General features: G+C 37.7%; 1 protein-coding gene across 2 annotated transcripts in view; it reads right to left on the bottom strand.

The window, feature by feature from the left end:
* Dhx35 (DEAH-box helicase 35) overlaps positions 1–16,065 on the bottom strand; it is a 70,825-nt gene that overhangs the window by 48,504 nt on the left and 6,256 nt on the right. The window contains exons 2-4 of one of the 2 annotated variants that reach the window (XM_005329835.5): positions 15,651–15,784; positions 11,269–11,361; positions 3,955–4,032 (exon numbers count right to left, since the gene is read on the bottom strand). In XM_005329835.5, coding sequence (XP_005329892.2) covers positions 3,955–4,032; positions 11,269–11,361; positions 15,651–15,784 — 305 coding nt within the window. The remainder of the gene's footprint in view (positions 1–3,954; positions 4,033–11,268; positions 11,362–15,650; positions 15,785–16,065) is intronic. The other variant, XM_021729495.3, reaches the window with a different exon arrangement.

Here is a 16,065-nt window from a genome sequence, read left to right as displayed (position 1 = left end):
TCACATACTCCTAGCAAAATCTTTATAATTTTTAACTAGAAGAGCATTAGAAAACAGACTTTGGAGGAAAGGATTAATAATAATTAAAATTCTACACATAGTAAAAATAACTTGGGGAAATAGAATGAATTTCTTATCCAGGTAAGGATGCCAAAATAAAGGTATTTTTGTCCCAGTGTCCTCTCCTAAAGTTAATAAAAAACAACAAAAGAATAAACACATAAACAAGATAAAACTCCCATCTTTAATGAAAGGAGCCAGCCAAAAGCCCAAACAGTAAACACAGCTGCCAAACACGGTGAGATCCACATCCAGAAGGAAGGCCTGGGCCTCACCACAAAAGTGAACTTCCAGCCTCCTTAATGACAGAGCTTTTTTTACCACTTTAAAAGGCTGGCCGAACATCCTCCTGCTAGAAGTGGCAGCACTCAGGCCCAGGAGATATAGGAAATGTCCACAAAGTGGACATTAAAGAATTACAGGGAAGAAGAGGGTGAGAAGAAGACAGGCAGGCAGGACACAAGCATCAAATCCCAAATCAGAGAGCCCTTAGAATATCATCCTGAGCCATAAAGACCTCTTAAGTCACGAAGGAGTGCAGCTCCAGATCCTCATCTCTCATCCCCACCCGGCAAAGGGTAAAAGCCTCTCTGAGAGGCCAAACCCACCCTAGCACAATCTCACACTGCTGAGGAAGCCAGTGGCCACAGTCAAAGATAAGAACTTATCACAAAAGTACCAACACAAGCCTAGGGCATGAAAGCTAAGAAAGAAGGAATAAAGGGAAGAAAACATAAGCAAAAAAAAAAAAAAAAAAAAGCAGTTTAAAGGAAATTTCAAGCTGTGAGGAGTCAGGTACACCTGTGATCCCAGCAACTCAGGAGGCTGAGGCAGGAGGATCACAAGTTCAAGGCCAGCCTCAGCAACTTAGCAAGAACCTGTCTCAAAATGAAAAATAAAAAGGGCTGGGGGATGCAGCTTAGTGTTGGAACACCCCATGTTCAATCCCCAGTACCACCAAAAAACAATCAAAAAATTATTTTCTGGATTTTTTAATGTTTGCAGCATTATAGATTTTAAAACTCATAATACATTTTGTATCTCCTTTCATTCACTTCTTCACTAAAAAGAAAAAATTTAAAGATATAGTTATGAGACTGAGGTAGAAATGTAAAGGAATCAAAATGAATACTTTTGACTAAAAAAAAAATCATGAACATTGTGGACAGGCTTGGAGAACCCCACAAAACTAGAGGGGAGCAGCAGATTCCAGACACGGTAGTCAATATTAAAAACAGACAATGGAGTACACTTCTAATGCTTTCAGAAAGAGAATAAAGTAACTGGAACAGAAAAGTATACCCAGATATCAAGGAGATTTGAATCTAAAAATTAAGAGCTTTTCCATATTTAAAAAAAAAAATTTGAGACAGCACACCTATAATCCCAGCTACTTGGGAGCCTGAGGCAAGAGGATGGCATGTTCAAGGTAAGACCCGTCTCAAAATAAAAAGGGCTGGAGATGTACTCAGTGGTAGAGCACCCCTAGGTTCAATCCCCAGTACTGGGAAGGAAAAAATTTTTAAAAAGCAATGAGCCCAAATGATGAACATCAAGGCATATCCTCATGGAAAAGGAATCTTGCAAGCATTTGGTAAGACAAGCCAAGAAGGTAGGTTGAAAAAGCCCTCTAGATCTCAGATTTCTCTTCAGAGTTCCTCCCCACTGATAGTCAGTGGATCAAAGTCTGCATAATTGCCAGGTAGAGTGCAAATCAAGAATTTTCTACTGGGACTGAGGCCGTAGCTTCGTGGTAGAGAGCCTGCCTAGCGTGCGTGAGCCCCATAGCATCCCCAGCACGGGGGGGGGGGGGGGACACTTTTTTTTTACATCAAGATCAAGCATATAAAAATAATTACTGAATGATAAAATTCAGCCAATCAAGAAATACAGCAAAAATGAGCAATTTGGGGTTGGCAAAACCATGGAAAATAATTATCAATGAGTATTCAATCCATTCAAACTAGAATTAAACACCTGAAAGAATTATGACTAAGAAAATATAAGTTATAAATCAAGAAATGAAAATGACAGTGCTATATCTACAAATGGGGGAAGAGAAGGCAGATGATGAATGTGTGTTAATTTCCTCTTCTTTCATAAAAGAAAAACTATAATGTATAGCTTGAAAAATAAGTAATATGAAGTTCTTAATCATTCTTTTTTAAACTACTGAAGTCTTAATAAACTTTCTTATGCTGAATAAACATGTACCTACAGTTCAGGAACTGCTCCTATTTCACTTTAGTTTCCTTTTTTGTTAAATTCAACACAAGAAGTCTTATGTTCATAATCCCATTTTTATAAAAATTATTTCTGTCCAAACAGACTACCACTCATCTTTATCTTGAACAGAATCTTAGAATGAATTGACAAACGTTCACAATACTTTTGCTAGGTGCTAAGATTTTGGTTTGTTTGTTTTCTTTGGTTTGGTTTGGTTTTTTAAAATTATTTGGTTGGAAATGATGGCATGACTGAAAGAAAGTAAATTTCATTTTGGAGAAATGCATTCAATTGTCTAAGATGCAATACTATGTTATATCATTTATATAAATATCCTTATTAAATATCATAAATACACACTCATGATATTTAGAGGTTTTATGGTTCCTCTGAAGGGTTCTTAAAACTATGGTAGTTCAAAGGGCATTATTTGGGGACATTAGAAATGTTCTCAGTCACAACTACTGCAGGGTTACAGGACTATGAATTTGTCACAACTTATCAAACTGTACATATGACAAGAGATTTGTATGTTGTGTGTGTGTATAACTGGAGACTGAACTCAGAAGGACTTCTGCCACTAAGCCACACTCTGGCCCTTTTTATTTTATTTTGAGAAAGGGTCTCACTATTAAATTACCCAGGCAGACTTCACACTTAGTGATCCTCCTTCCTTGGCCTCCCATGTCACTGAGATTACAGGCATCTGCCACCATGCTCAACTGAGAAGGGAACACTTTTGTGGTATATAAATTGTATCTCAATGAACCCCCATTAAAATAAAATAGTAGCCATTCAAAAAATATATATATATGGCTGGGCACAACAGCACAAAACTGTAATCCTAATACTCAGGAGGCTAAGGCAGGAGGATCCCAAGTTCAAGGCCAAACTCCACAATCTAGCAAGGCCCTAAGCAAAAATAAATAAATAAATAAATAAAAAGGGTTGGGGATATACTTCAGTGGTAAAGCACCCCTGTGTCCAATCCCCAGTAACAATTTTTTTTAAAAAAAATTCCTATATTGTACTAGCCACACTTTTTTTTTTTTTTTTTTTTGGTACCGGGAATTGAACTCAGGGGTACTTGACCACTAAGCCACATCTCAATCCCTATTTTGTATTTTACTTAGAGACAGGGCCTCACTGAGTTGCTTAGCACCTCACCTCACTGTTGCTGAAGCTGGCTTTGAACTTGTGATTCTCCTGTGTCTCGGCCTCCTGAGCCACTGGGATTACAGGCATGCGCCACCATGCCTAACTACCAGTACCAAAATTTTTTAAAAATTTTTTTATAAAAAATTCTTTTTCTGAGCTGGGGAGATGGCTCAAGCGGTAACGCGCTCACCTGGCATGCGCAGGGCACTGGGTTCAATCCTCAGCACCACATAAAAATAAAACAAAGATTAAAATAAAAATAAAAACTGAAAAATAAATATTAAAAAATTCTCTAAAAAAATTATTTTTCTTTTTTACTTTTTCAGTACTTTATTACTTAAATTGCTCATAATGTATAGTACCAATTTTACAAAAATATCCAAGTTATGGTCCTTTTTTAAGTCCTAAATTCTTAAGGAGCAACTTGTATTCATTTGTAGTTTTTAGGAAATAAGTAAATAATAATAATACTAATAGGGAAATAGAAAGCACAGCCGGAAAGAACCTCACCGTAACAGCAGCCACTCTCCGAGGCTGGGTAATGCCAACCACTCTTCCTTCGGCTGTCCAGCCAGCTTCCGCCAGGTACTGCAAGCAGAATAACATCTCACTACACATCTGACACCACTTTTCCAGACAGGACCTCCCCAAGATGATGACCCTGCTTTGTGTTAAAATCACTGCACAGGAATAACCAGGAAAACTTTGGGGATTATTTTACAAATGATGGATCTTGATAATATTAAGCAATAGCTTAAGTTCACATCAAAGCTGATAAACCAAAGAACCAATTAAGTATTCAGATGCCCCAGTCCTGCAAAATTTCCACATATTATAGCTGCCTCAAGGGGAAAAAAAAAAAAACTATCCCTGAGTCACCCAAAATAGTACTAAACCTGTAGAACAAAAAATTTTAAGCTATGCAGAGACAGCTCAATATAAATAACAATGTAACAAATTTTAATCAAATAAAACTAGTTATTTACAATTATACATAAATATATGCCATTAGATTACACTAGCATATATAAAATTTGTTTAAATGTACTTATGATTTATTTATGAATTTATTGGATTATAAGCACTTAAAATTCTATATGGATAACTGTGGTTGCCAGTTAATATTTTTATAATGTCTGTTTTACAACAAATATATAGTCCTTCAAAAATAGAAAAAACAATATGATTACTATTGCATTATGTGCTCACTGGTTCAAAAGAAATAACAAAAAGATAATATAGACACTAAAGGGAATGGCTGTCTATAGGGCTGGGTGGCAAAGGGGCAGAAAGAGGGGAAATGGCAATAGGGTAACAGGGATGAAGAAGCAGCAACAGTCTCTGACGGATCACTTTGTGTAGCTCTGATTCATAGAACCATAGTCACGTTTCATATTGTTTTCCAATACCCAGAAACAAACAAAACCAATAAGGATGCGCAGGGAAATAAGAGACAAACAATGACCCTTTCTGCATTACAAATGAGTAACAAAACTACACTGAAGGAGGTGTAGAAAAAATAACTAACTTAAGTAAGTATGGTATCTTCACTGGACACTTAAATGTTAAAGACAAAAAGAACTAGACATAAATGGTATAATCTAGTTAAATGTTGGTAAATAACCAAATAGAGGTATGAGTTAGCAATCCAAAACTATTTTATTTGTATATTATAATGAGCAGCCTACTAAGTATCAGGAGCTTGCTGTGTAATCCTCACAACAAATCCTTAGCAAGACCCAGTGTCAAGATAAAAAATAAAAATGGCTGGGGAGGAGGTGGAGTTGTAGCTCAGTGGTAGAGCACTTGCCTAGCATGTAGGAGGCACTGGGTTCAATCCTCAGCACCACATAAAAATAAATAAATAAATAAATAAAATAAAATAAAAGTATTATGTCCATCTACAACTAAAAATATTTTTTTAAAAAAACTGACTAGCTCAGAGGTACAGTGCCCCTGGGTACTAGTAACAAAAAAAAAAAAAAAAGAAAGAAAGAAAGAAAAAAAGATGCAGCCTTTTTTAGAAGAAAAACAGGAGCCAAACTGAAGGAGTTCTTAATGATCAAACATTGAACAATTTGACCCACAAAATACAAAATAAATAATCACCATATTGGATTTTAACTGATAAAAAATAAACATCCATGAATCCACATTAATATATATCAAGTGAATGGAAAGAGACAGCTCTTTCTTAGAGAAGATCCCATTTAATAAAAGGAGAGGGAAAGAGAAAAAAAGAAAAAGATCCACTGAGGGGCACTAAAATCTGAAGGCTAAAGTCTGAAGAGAAGCAGAATATTTCCATCTCCCCTAAGATATTTATCAACTATAAAGGAAAAGATGGGAGCTTTACAAAGGATCATGGTTAACATCACCAGTGAAGAGATTCATCAACATCTTGAAAACCTGATGATACACTAGAAGGACACAGTACCATTTCTGGGATATTCATGCCCAAAATGCCTAAGTTTCTTCCAATCATCATGATAAAACAGGACAGACACCTAATCTAAGAGACATTCTAAAAAATAAATTCCTAGTATTCTTTAAAAGACAATGAGGGAACTGAAGAACTATCACACACTGGAGGAGACAAGGGAAAAGTAACAACCAAATGCAAGGGAGGTCCCAGAACTGCAAAAGAACACTAATGGGAAAAACCAATGAGATTCGGGTAAGTTCTGTAGTCTAGTACTAGTATTGTGCCAAGGTTTATGTCCTGCTTTTGATTACTGTACAAGTAGTGAGGTGAAAGGCACTGGGAATTCTATATTATTTTTGTAACTTTTCTCTTAGTCTATAGTTAGTTACAATAAAGTTTAAAAAATGGCTGTAAGAAATAAAATGTTGTACACAATGTAGGGAGAGGGAGTTCTGCCATAAAACCAATAATGTTTTTCTCTTATATTAATTACATATACAAAATACTACCAATCACCCCAATCAACACAAATACAAGATCAGAACTATAATAATAATAGCTAAGATTCACTGAACAGCCTACCAATTATCAGGAGCTTGCTGTGTAATCCTCACAACAAATCCTTAAAAAAGACATTATCATCAACAACATACAGGAGAGAGAACAAAGAGGTCACATAACTTGTCCAAGGAAGTAAATAAAAATTCAAGAGCTGACATTCAAGTTCAGCAGACCAAAGCCCTGACGCATAACCAGTATACAATTCTACCACCCAAATTCAAACATGCATGAAGCAAATCTGAAACTCAGCAGACCAAAGCCCTCACACATAAATAGGACACATTCTACCACATCAATTCAAACAAGCATGCAGCTAATCTCTTAGTGGGGTTAAGTAAAAGAAACAAAATTTTCATAAAAATAAATACTCTGTTCTTAAAGCTGCCACTTCAATACACCATGTGATCCAGACTTCTACTGCATGCTTGGGACTGCTGAAGCCTGGGGTTGTAGCTCAATGGTAGTGCTTGGCTATCACGTGGGAGGCACTGGGTTCGAATCTCAGTACCAAATAAAAATTAAAAAATAAAATAAAGTTATTATTCCATCTACAATTGAAAAAATGTTTTAATTAAAAAAAGATGGCTGAGAGGAAGAGGCTGAAGACTGCAAAATATAATACTGATATCAAGAGGCAGTGGGTGTCATGGAGGGAGATTTCTAAACCAAAGGCTGAATTCCATCTTGCTCCTACAAACTGTTTAAGGATCACCAAATCTAGTCTTCTAGTTAAGAACGGAATTAGGAAGAACTCCATCAAGAACAAATTAGGAAAAAAAAAAAACACAGCTGACTGATATTGGCCAAATTACATTATTACATCGTGTACATGTATGACTATGTAATAACAAATCCCACCATAATGTACAAGTACAATGCACCAATAAAAAAAATGTGGAACAAAAGAAAAAAAGTATTAACAAAAATGGGCTAAGAAAAGCATGTTTTCATAGTCCATTGTTTTTGACAGATTCTAGCAAAAAATACCATCTAGCTTCCAAATATAGTTTGTGCGGCTTTAAAACTGGTGTTTGGTGCTTAAGTATGTTGCACTTTCCCAAGGAAAGATACTGCATAAATCTGGCAAAACAGTTTATTTACAAAAAAATGCTCACTTTACCTCTGGTTCCTTGGCCTTTTCATTTTTCCTAGGCCATAACTCAAACTTAGTTCATGATAAGCTGAAGACAGTGACTGCCTCAGAGAAGGGAAACTAAGTGGCTAGGAGAAAAGGAAAGAGCCATCCACAGAAGTGGCAGACATTTGAACCAATAATATAATCTATCACCAACACAGCTTAGGAGACTCACTTTTCATCATTTATTACTTTATACTTTTCAAATTTTTACCATGTATTTCCTATCAAAAAAAAGTATTTACAATAAAATAAAATTCCTGAAAATGATTAAATTCTAATGCACATGCACTTGGGGCCAGTAACTCTGTATCAACTATATTTATCATATATATATATGTATGTGTGTATACATACACACACACACACACACACACACACACACACACACACACACACACCCCAAACGTGCAAAATGATATATGTGCTAAATTGATCCAACTGGGTGTTGGTAAAATAAATTATGTACACATAATAGAATCTATGAAACTGAAAAATGATGCATTAACTGAAAAAAGACAAGGTACATCAAAACATGTACACATGCTACTATTCATATTTTTTAAAAGGGAATATGTATATATTTATATGAATGAATATTCATATTCATTTCTCTGTAGATGCATATGAAATCCCAAGGCAAGAAACTGATAAAATTGGTTGCATCTGCACAAAAGAAAAGAGTATCAGAAAGTAGGGCAGTAGGGAAATCTTTTCTTTTTATATTCTTTCAGGCTTTTTTGGATTTTTAAACCATATAAAACTATTAAATATTCAAAAAACAATGAAAATATAAAAAATAAGCCTTGTGAGTTTGCTGTCACATTGCCCAGTCTGAATCCTCAGCCCTCTTTCCCTGGACTCAGCCCCTCAGCAAGCCCTCTCTGATCCCTAGCAGCTAAGCCTTGCTGGGGGAAATGACCAGAACACTGTGTGTACTGTATTGATCCTAATCTCTGCTATCCATTCCTTGGAGGGTTATGTGCATAGCTACCCTGCTGCTATCAGGCCTAGCTGTGCAACTTGCTTTGACCCATGAAATGTGAGCAGGAGGGCCACTTCTGGCAGAGGTTTTAGAAGCCATTTCACGACTGTGCCTCGTACCACAAGACCAACAAGTCCTACCTAAGAGCTATGCCATCAGTCTGGGTCCCCGGGATGACATGCAACAGCTCAAAGCCAAGATGATCACATAGTGTGAGCAAGAAGTACACCTTTGTGTTTTAAGTTGCTGAGATTTTCAGGTTCTTTGTTACCATAACATAGTTTACGCTGACAAATAATAATACAGACTAATTCCAAAACACACTAAAATTACTGGATCTCATGTGGCCTTTTAGCTCTAGTCTATATTCCCCAACCTCTCTACAATGTTCTCTTCTATAAAAGGGTGATAATAATAGTTGCCACATCATCAAGGATTAAATAGACAAATATTTGTAAACTGCTCACACACATTTGTAATGTAGCACTATTACTATAATTACTTATTATTATTACTAACTAAAGACCTCTGGCAGGGGGAGGGGGTGCTATAGCTCAGTGGTAGAGCACTTGCCTAGCATGCATGAGGCACTGGATTCGATCCTCAGCACCACATAAAAATAAAAAAATAAAATAAAATAAAGGCATGCTGTCCATCTACAATTACAAAAAAAAAAAAAAAATTAAAAGACCTCTCAGAAATTTGACCTGGCCCTTACAAGTAACTAGCTGGGCTCTATGAAGGCACACCCCTCCGCCTCCAGGCTACCATCCCCTCTGCTGTCTGCTTCTCAAACTGTCCTTTCTCCACTAAGTCATTCTCCTTTGCCTACCTTTCCCCAGCTGCACATTAGATTTCCTAGGGAACTTTTTAAAAAGCCTGTATCTGGGGCTGGGGTTGTGGGTCAGTGGCAGAGGTTAGCCTAGCACTGGGTTCAATCCTCAGGACCACATAAAAATAAGTGAATAAAAATAAAGCCATTGTGTCCACCTACAACTAAAATATATATATATATATATATATATCTCCTATGTTCTGGACCCCATCCCAAACCCATTAACCAGAATGAGGTAGGTAGGAGAGCAGACAAAGATTAAGAACCATTCAGATACAAACAAGTCCACAAGTCTGAACCAAGCGATCAGTAACACACCATCAGCACATTCAAAAATGCAAAGGGATGTCCATGGGCTTCCCCGAAAACTCTCCCACCTGTAAAACTCTACCATAGCTGCTGCTTCTGCTTCCTTGCCTTCCCTGTGAACTACCCTTCTCCTCCTCTTCCTCCCACCCCACTCCCCAGGACTGGATCCCCCAATATTAAGAACCCAGGACTGAATCAGGGCTCCTGTTCCCTGGCCACTCACCTCCTGAAACTCCCTCCTCTTCCTCTGCTTTCTCTGACTACAGAGGTTCTACTGATTCCTTTGCCACCTCCTTCAGGCCACTTGTCCCCTGTCTGCTCCTGACGCTAAATGTTAGTGCTCCCGAGGCTTTGTCTTTGATTCTTTCCTCAACTCTTTCTGTTCTCTTTCGTTCCTGCATGTATCAGGAAGTTTTATCAATACGTGGATGGTCTGCAGGTCCACATCTTTTGTGTCTGACCTCTGCCAGGCTTCAGACTCCCAATCTAACTTTCCTGCTAATAATGTCATCAAAGATCATCAATGACATAAGAAAACCTGGGTCTGTTTAATCAACCATCAGTTTTCCCCAAACCAATTTCCTCTTTGTTTTTCTATCTCATTTAACACCACCACTGTTCTCCAAGCAGAAAGGCTTGGCTAGTCAACCTCCAACTCTATTCCTCCCTTTGTCATCACACATATCTACCAGTTTCTAATGACTAGAGCCCCCAACTCTAAGACTGCTCTCATTCCTATCCCCAGAGGATCTCATTACCACTCTTTCTCAGTGCAATAGCCCTTTGTGGCTTGCCTCCTCTGGCCTCTCAGTCATGTTAAGTCTGAATTTTAAAAATGTTCCTATAGCTCTGCTGGTTATTTTCATAAAACCTATAAGGACATCACTTTGAAACACTGGTAGACATTGTTTACTAAAGTGGAACATATGATCCATTATGGCTACTCTGTATAAACCAACAGAAACATGCACATGTCTAACAAAAATAAGAAACAGAGTGCTCCTCAGAACATTGGTCATTACAACTAGAAACTGGAAACAACCTGACTGAAATCAACAGTAGGAAGGAAAAGTCAACCACAGAACAACCTACGATAGACTGCCATGTTGCAGGATCAGCAAGCATTTTCTGTCGAGGGCCACATAACACATTTTTAGGCTTTGACAGTCTTAGGGCCTCTGTAGCAACTGCTCAACTCTGTACTATAGCATGAGAGAAGCCATGGGAATACCTCATCAAGTGTGGCTGCTTGTCAAGGAAGCTTTATTTACAAAAACAAGCACTGGGCTATGGTTTGCTGACACCAGCTTAAATAAATCCCATTTATCTTTTCAGAAAAGGGTTATTCCATTATTATTTTGGAATTATAACAAATTAAAGACAACTAATAACTCTGGTATTAACCAAAGAAACGATAAGCTCTAAATGTTCAATGAAAAATATTTGAAGTGAGTATTTCTTAATTGAGAGGTGAGCACTTCCCAAGAGACCTTAAAAACGCAAATGATAGTAAAGACAGTTCTTAAGTCGCTTCCAGGCAAACCTGTGGAAAGATGTACCAAGTATGTACTCACCTGAGGAATCTGTGTGCTTTTCCCACATCCTGTTTCTCCAACAATCACCACTGTCTGGTAGTTTTCTATCAAGTATAAAATATGATTCCTAAGCTGGAAAAGAAAAACTATACATTGTAAGTAGCCATATGTTATCTCAAAAGACCTAAACAAAAATATTTAAACATTGTGAAATAAGCTGTTGCTAAAAGAAAGTAAATTTTAAAAATAACTATCAAAACATATTTCCAATTCTCAGGTACCATTAGTGTCAATATGAGCTGACACAGCTCCAAGGGTAATACTTATCAAAATAGAAAATGTACCAACTCTTTGACTCAAGATTTTCCCTATGAACATACTAATGCATGTACACAAAGATACATGTACAAACTAACTCACTGCAAAATTGTTTATAACAGCCAAAAATCCAAACAGTTTAATGTTCAACAATAGGTATTTGATCAGTTATGAAACACTCTAATGATGGATTAATTCAGTTGTTAAAAAGATTAAATCTCTATTTATACAAATACAGAACAATCTGCAGAATACATTAAGGAAAGTAAGCAACGTATAGAAAAATGTAAATAATATATTAGTACTTGTATTTTTAAATAATAGATAGAAGCTGGGGCTGTAGCTCAGTGGCAGAGTGCTTACCTAGCACGCACGAGGCACTAGGTTCAATCCTCAGCACTATATAAAAATAAAAAAACAAATAAAATAAAGGCTTTCTGTTCATCTATAACTACAAAAAAAATTTTTTTAAATAAATAAAGGATAAATTCAAATATACTTATTTATACACAGGTTTTTCTCTGGAAAAAAAAATAAAACAAGAAACTAAACTGTTCTGTCTCTAAGGAGAGAAAAAAGGGTAGATAAGGAACAGGATGTGAAGGAGATTTCAGAATTCTATACAACACATATGTGCTACACAACTGAAAAGTTTTAGAAATATGGGAGGGTGGGGATCAATTTCTTATCTATGATTTCAAAAAAATTAAAAAATAAAGTGCATTGCTTATGATAGCAAAAAAAAAAAAAAAAAAAAAGTTTTTCATTTATTTATTTGTAAAAAGTCCCAGAAAAAGGACTAGGGACATGGCTCAGTGGGAGAGTGCTTGTGTAGAACGTGTATGGCTTATACCACCAAAAAAAAAAAAGAAAAAGAAAAGAAAGAAAAAGTTCCAGAAAAAAATAATACGTAAAATGTTTTCAAGTCTATCTCTAAGTCCAAGTTCACAATAAAGCATCCAAAAGTTACATTTATTTTTTCAACATATAGATTTCTTTTACCTAGTCAGTGTGAGCAGAAACACTCGTTTTACCATTGAAAAAGCCACAAGTCGGGTTGGGGATATAGCTCAGTTGGTAAGGTGCTTGTCTCGCTTGAATAAGGCCCTGGGTTCAATCCCCAGCACCACAGGGGGGAAAAAAAGGCCACAAGTCATTCTGACATCTTCTATTTGACCTCAGAAGGTATTTCTGCACACAGCTGATACACAGTGATGGTCTAGAAGCTAATGAAGGGAATGAAGGAAAATCTGCCTCATGTTCTTTCTTCTGATCACTGCTCAGCTCATCTGTTGCCACACCAACAAGGTGTTTGGAAAGGACAAGAGCTGGGATGCTGCCAGTCTCTAACTAGCAAATAAGGAGGTGGCTATTCTGGGCTTTTGAATTTGGCATTATCTGGGATTTAGATATGTAGTCCTCAAGTCTTCATGTGAAAATCTTCAAGGACATTTGTTTAACATGAAGATTCCTAGTCCTATCACCAGGGTGTCACTAAGGCTGGGTGGGCCCTAGGAATCTGTATTTATGCACACACCCAAAGGAGAGTCAGCTGCAGGTGGTCTAATGACTTTCAGTAGATGTTTTCTTCTTGAATGCCTAGACTTTGTGCTTCCTTTCACGTTGGGTGGGGAAGAGGAAAGCTTTGAGTTCTTTACAGTTATTTTGTAAATGGCAAATTGACATGAACCTATGGACAGATGGATGCATGAGAGTAAAGGAAATTTGAAAGACAATTTGAATACAGATAGAGCAACAGACAAGGCATTCTACAAAAAAAACAAATGACAAAAGCCAGGGAAAGATGGAAACAAACTAGGCAAACTCTATTAGAGGGGCTAGGAAGAGCTCAGGTTTGATTTGGAAATGAGCTGGGAGAGGTGTACTTAGGGCTAAAGGGTCTGGACTACCTAAGAGGCAGTGTGGGCTCACCTAAGAGGCAGTGTGGGCTCAAGAACTTTGAGAAAATTGGCAACAAGGCTGATTTGGATGTGAAGAAACCAAAGGCTATAATTCCAGCTTCATATTCTACAGGCTTAAGGGATCACAGAAGCACTGCAGACAAAGAACCCTGACATTTGAGAGATAACAAAAAGGTTTCTGGTCTAGACACTGATAGAACATCAGTAACACCACCAGGCTTAGTGAAACCAAGGAGCGCTGGAAAGGAGGACGGGACTGAACTTCAGAATGGGAGAGCTGGGCTGGGTGTAGTGGTGCACACCTATAATCCCAGCGGCTCCAGAGGCTGAGGGAGGAGGATTTTGAGTTCAAAGCCAACCTCAGCAACTTAGGGCTGACCTGTCTCTGAATAAAATATAAAATGGGCTGGGGATGTGCTTAAGTGTCCCTGGGTTCAATCCCTGGTACCAAAAAAAAAAGGAAGTGCTGACAGGAATAAAAGAACAAGAACAACTTTGCATAGCAGTGTCCGGGACCCCAAGAGAACACCAGCCAACAGAAGGCAGCTAAGGCAAGCCAGCTGTGGTGGCACATCCCTGTAACCACAGCAACTTGGGAAGCTGAGGCAGGAGGATTGAAAGTTCATTTTAATTCTATCAATACAGCTAACCTGTTTTCATTGTTTTAACATTTTTACATTTATTTTATCTCATGTAACACAGAATGAAGAACAGCCAAGAAAAAGCCAAAATTTGAGTACCTAATAAACAGTAATTTCCTTGAACTGGAGCATTTATTACTTGTCAGGCAGCATCTTACCAGACACTCTGCATGGGTTATCTCATGGTCCCCGAAACAACCCTATGAGATAGGTGCGGCCATTAGTCCCACATCATAGGTAAGAAAACAAAAGCTCAACAAGGTGAAACAACGTCACACAGCACACAAATGGTGAATGTGGGTTGGAACCCTGAAGTCTACTCAAGAGCCTAGAGACTTCATTGTGGCTAAAAACAAGTGACCCTCCACAGTGAGGAAGCAACAGTGAACCTACCTCATCACCTGAGGGTCAAAATTATTAATGTTCACATGTAATAGATCAAGTTAGTCACCTGAGAAGAAACCTAGAGACTGTCAGTTCATAATTGACTAAAATGTTTGGGGTCACAGAAAACTCCAATCCAGGCAACTTTGCTAAATTTAGAAGGCTGTGGTTCCATATCCATTTGGAGAAAGAACATATTAACAGAAGAGGAATTACCAGCACAGTCTAGACAAAGGGACTCCCTAAGTGTAAGAACTTGGCATCTTTCATCCAGCTCTATTCAGGAGAGAGACATGGGTGCTGCTGGCCATGCCAGCTCAGGGGCCATTCCAGAAGCATCCTACAAGGAGACAATCCTTCACCATTCATCAGAGACTGTAGGAAATAAATATTCTCCAATTGTATCAAACCCACCTTTGACTCAGCCTACTTTCTGATTACAACTGGGCTTCCCATGTGGACTTGCCAACAGGGAGTAAGAGTATCCATCAACCGTGTACTAGAGAACTACAGCTCACCATTAGAACACATTCTGAACTCATACTTATTTATACTTTGGTCTCCTGTGAGCTGAGCATGCGTGGATTTTATTTGCACTCGGTCAAGTGCTAGGACATGCACACACAGTGACCAAGCTGAAATCTATCACTGTCCTGGCTGAAGCTAGGGTCCTGACCAACCTTGTAAACTGAAACAACCTTGAACTCCCAATTAATCATTTTGTTGTTGTTGTGCTGGAGATTGAACCCAGGGCCTTGTGCATGTGAGGCGAGCACTCTACCAACTGAGTTACAACCCTAGCCCCCAATTAATCTTATTTAAAGGAATATATCTTTAAAAAGAAAGCAATTTGTGATATGTTAAAGCTGAGTGTATAGACATTTGCTGAGTTATTCTGTTTATTTTTTTGTATGTTTGAAATCATCCATGATTGAAAGCAATGAAAGCGAAAAGAAACAACTTTCCAATTCTTTCAATCTTAAGAACATTTAGGATTTATACAGTTAATTCACACAAGTTTTTTAAAGTGTTCCCTTAGGATTTGGGCTCCTCTAGCTCACTGTGTTCAAAGAACATTAAGAGTTAGGGCACAGTGTCTTTTGGTGCCAACTACAAAGCTTCAGCACACCCCCGAAGCAGCCCAGACTTGCCATACCTTGAACACGGGCAGCTTCTGCCTCTGCTGCTCTATGGAAAGGGCGGCGTAAGGATTGTAAACAATGGTTGTCCCAGAATTTTCGGTGACACTTTGTCTCTCTTCAGAGATGCTGACACCTGGCCCCTCTGTACCTGTAGCAGAAATGTTTTATCAGATTCTCTGATACAGTGAACAAAAAAGGATGTAATTTTCAAGTTTCAAAGACCAATACATCCATTTGGAGAAATAACATATGAATAGAAGAGGACCATCTAGACAAGATGCAATGTTTTTTATCTCAAACTAATATTAAACACTAAGTTTCAGAAAGTTTTTTTAACAAAATATTTATTTTTATTGTAATTGGACACAATACCTTTATTTTATTTATTGTTATGTGGTGCTGAGGATCAAAACCAGGGCCCTGCATGTG

Source organism: Ictidomys tridecemlineatus, chromosome 5 (genome assembly GCF_052094955.1).
Source record: "Ictidomys tridecemlineatus isolate mIctTri1 chromosome 5, mIctTri1.hap1, whole genome shotgun sequence".
NCBI lineage: Eukaryota > Metazoa > Chordata > Mammalia > Rodentia > Sciuridae > Ictidomys > Ictidomys tridecemlineatus.
Note: the sequence above shows the minus strand (reverse complement) of the source record. Positions and strands in the feature narration are given on the sequence as shown.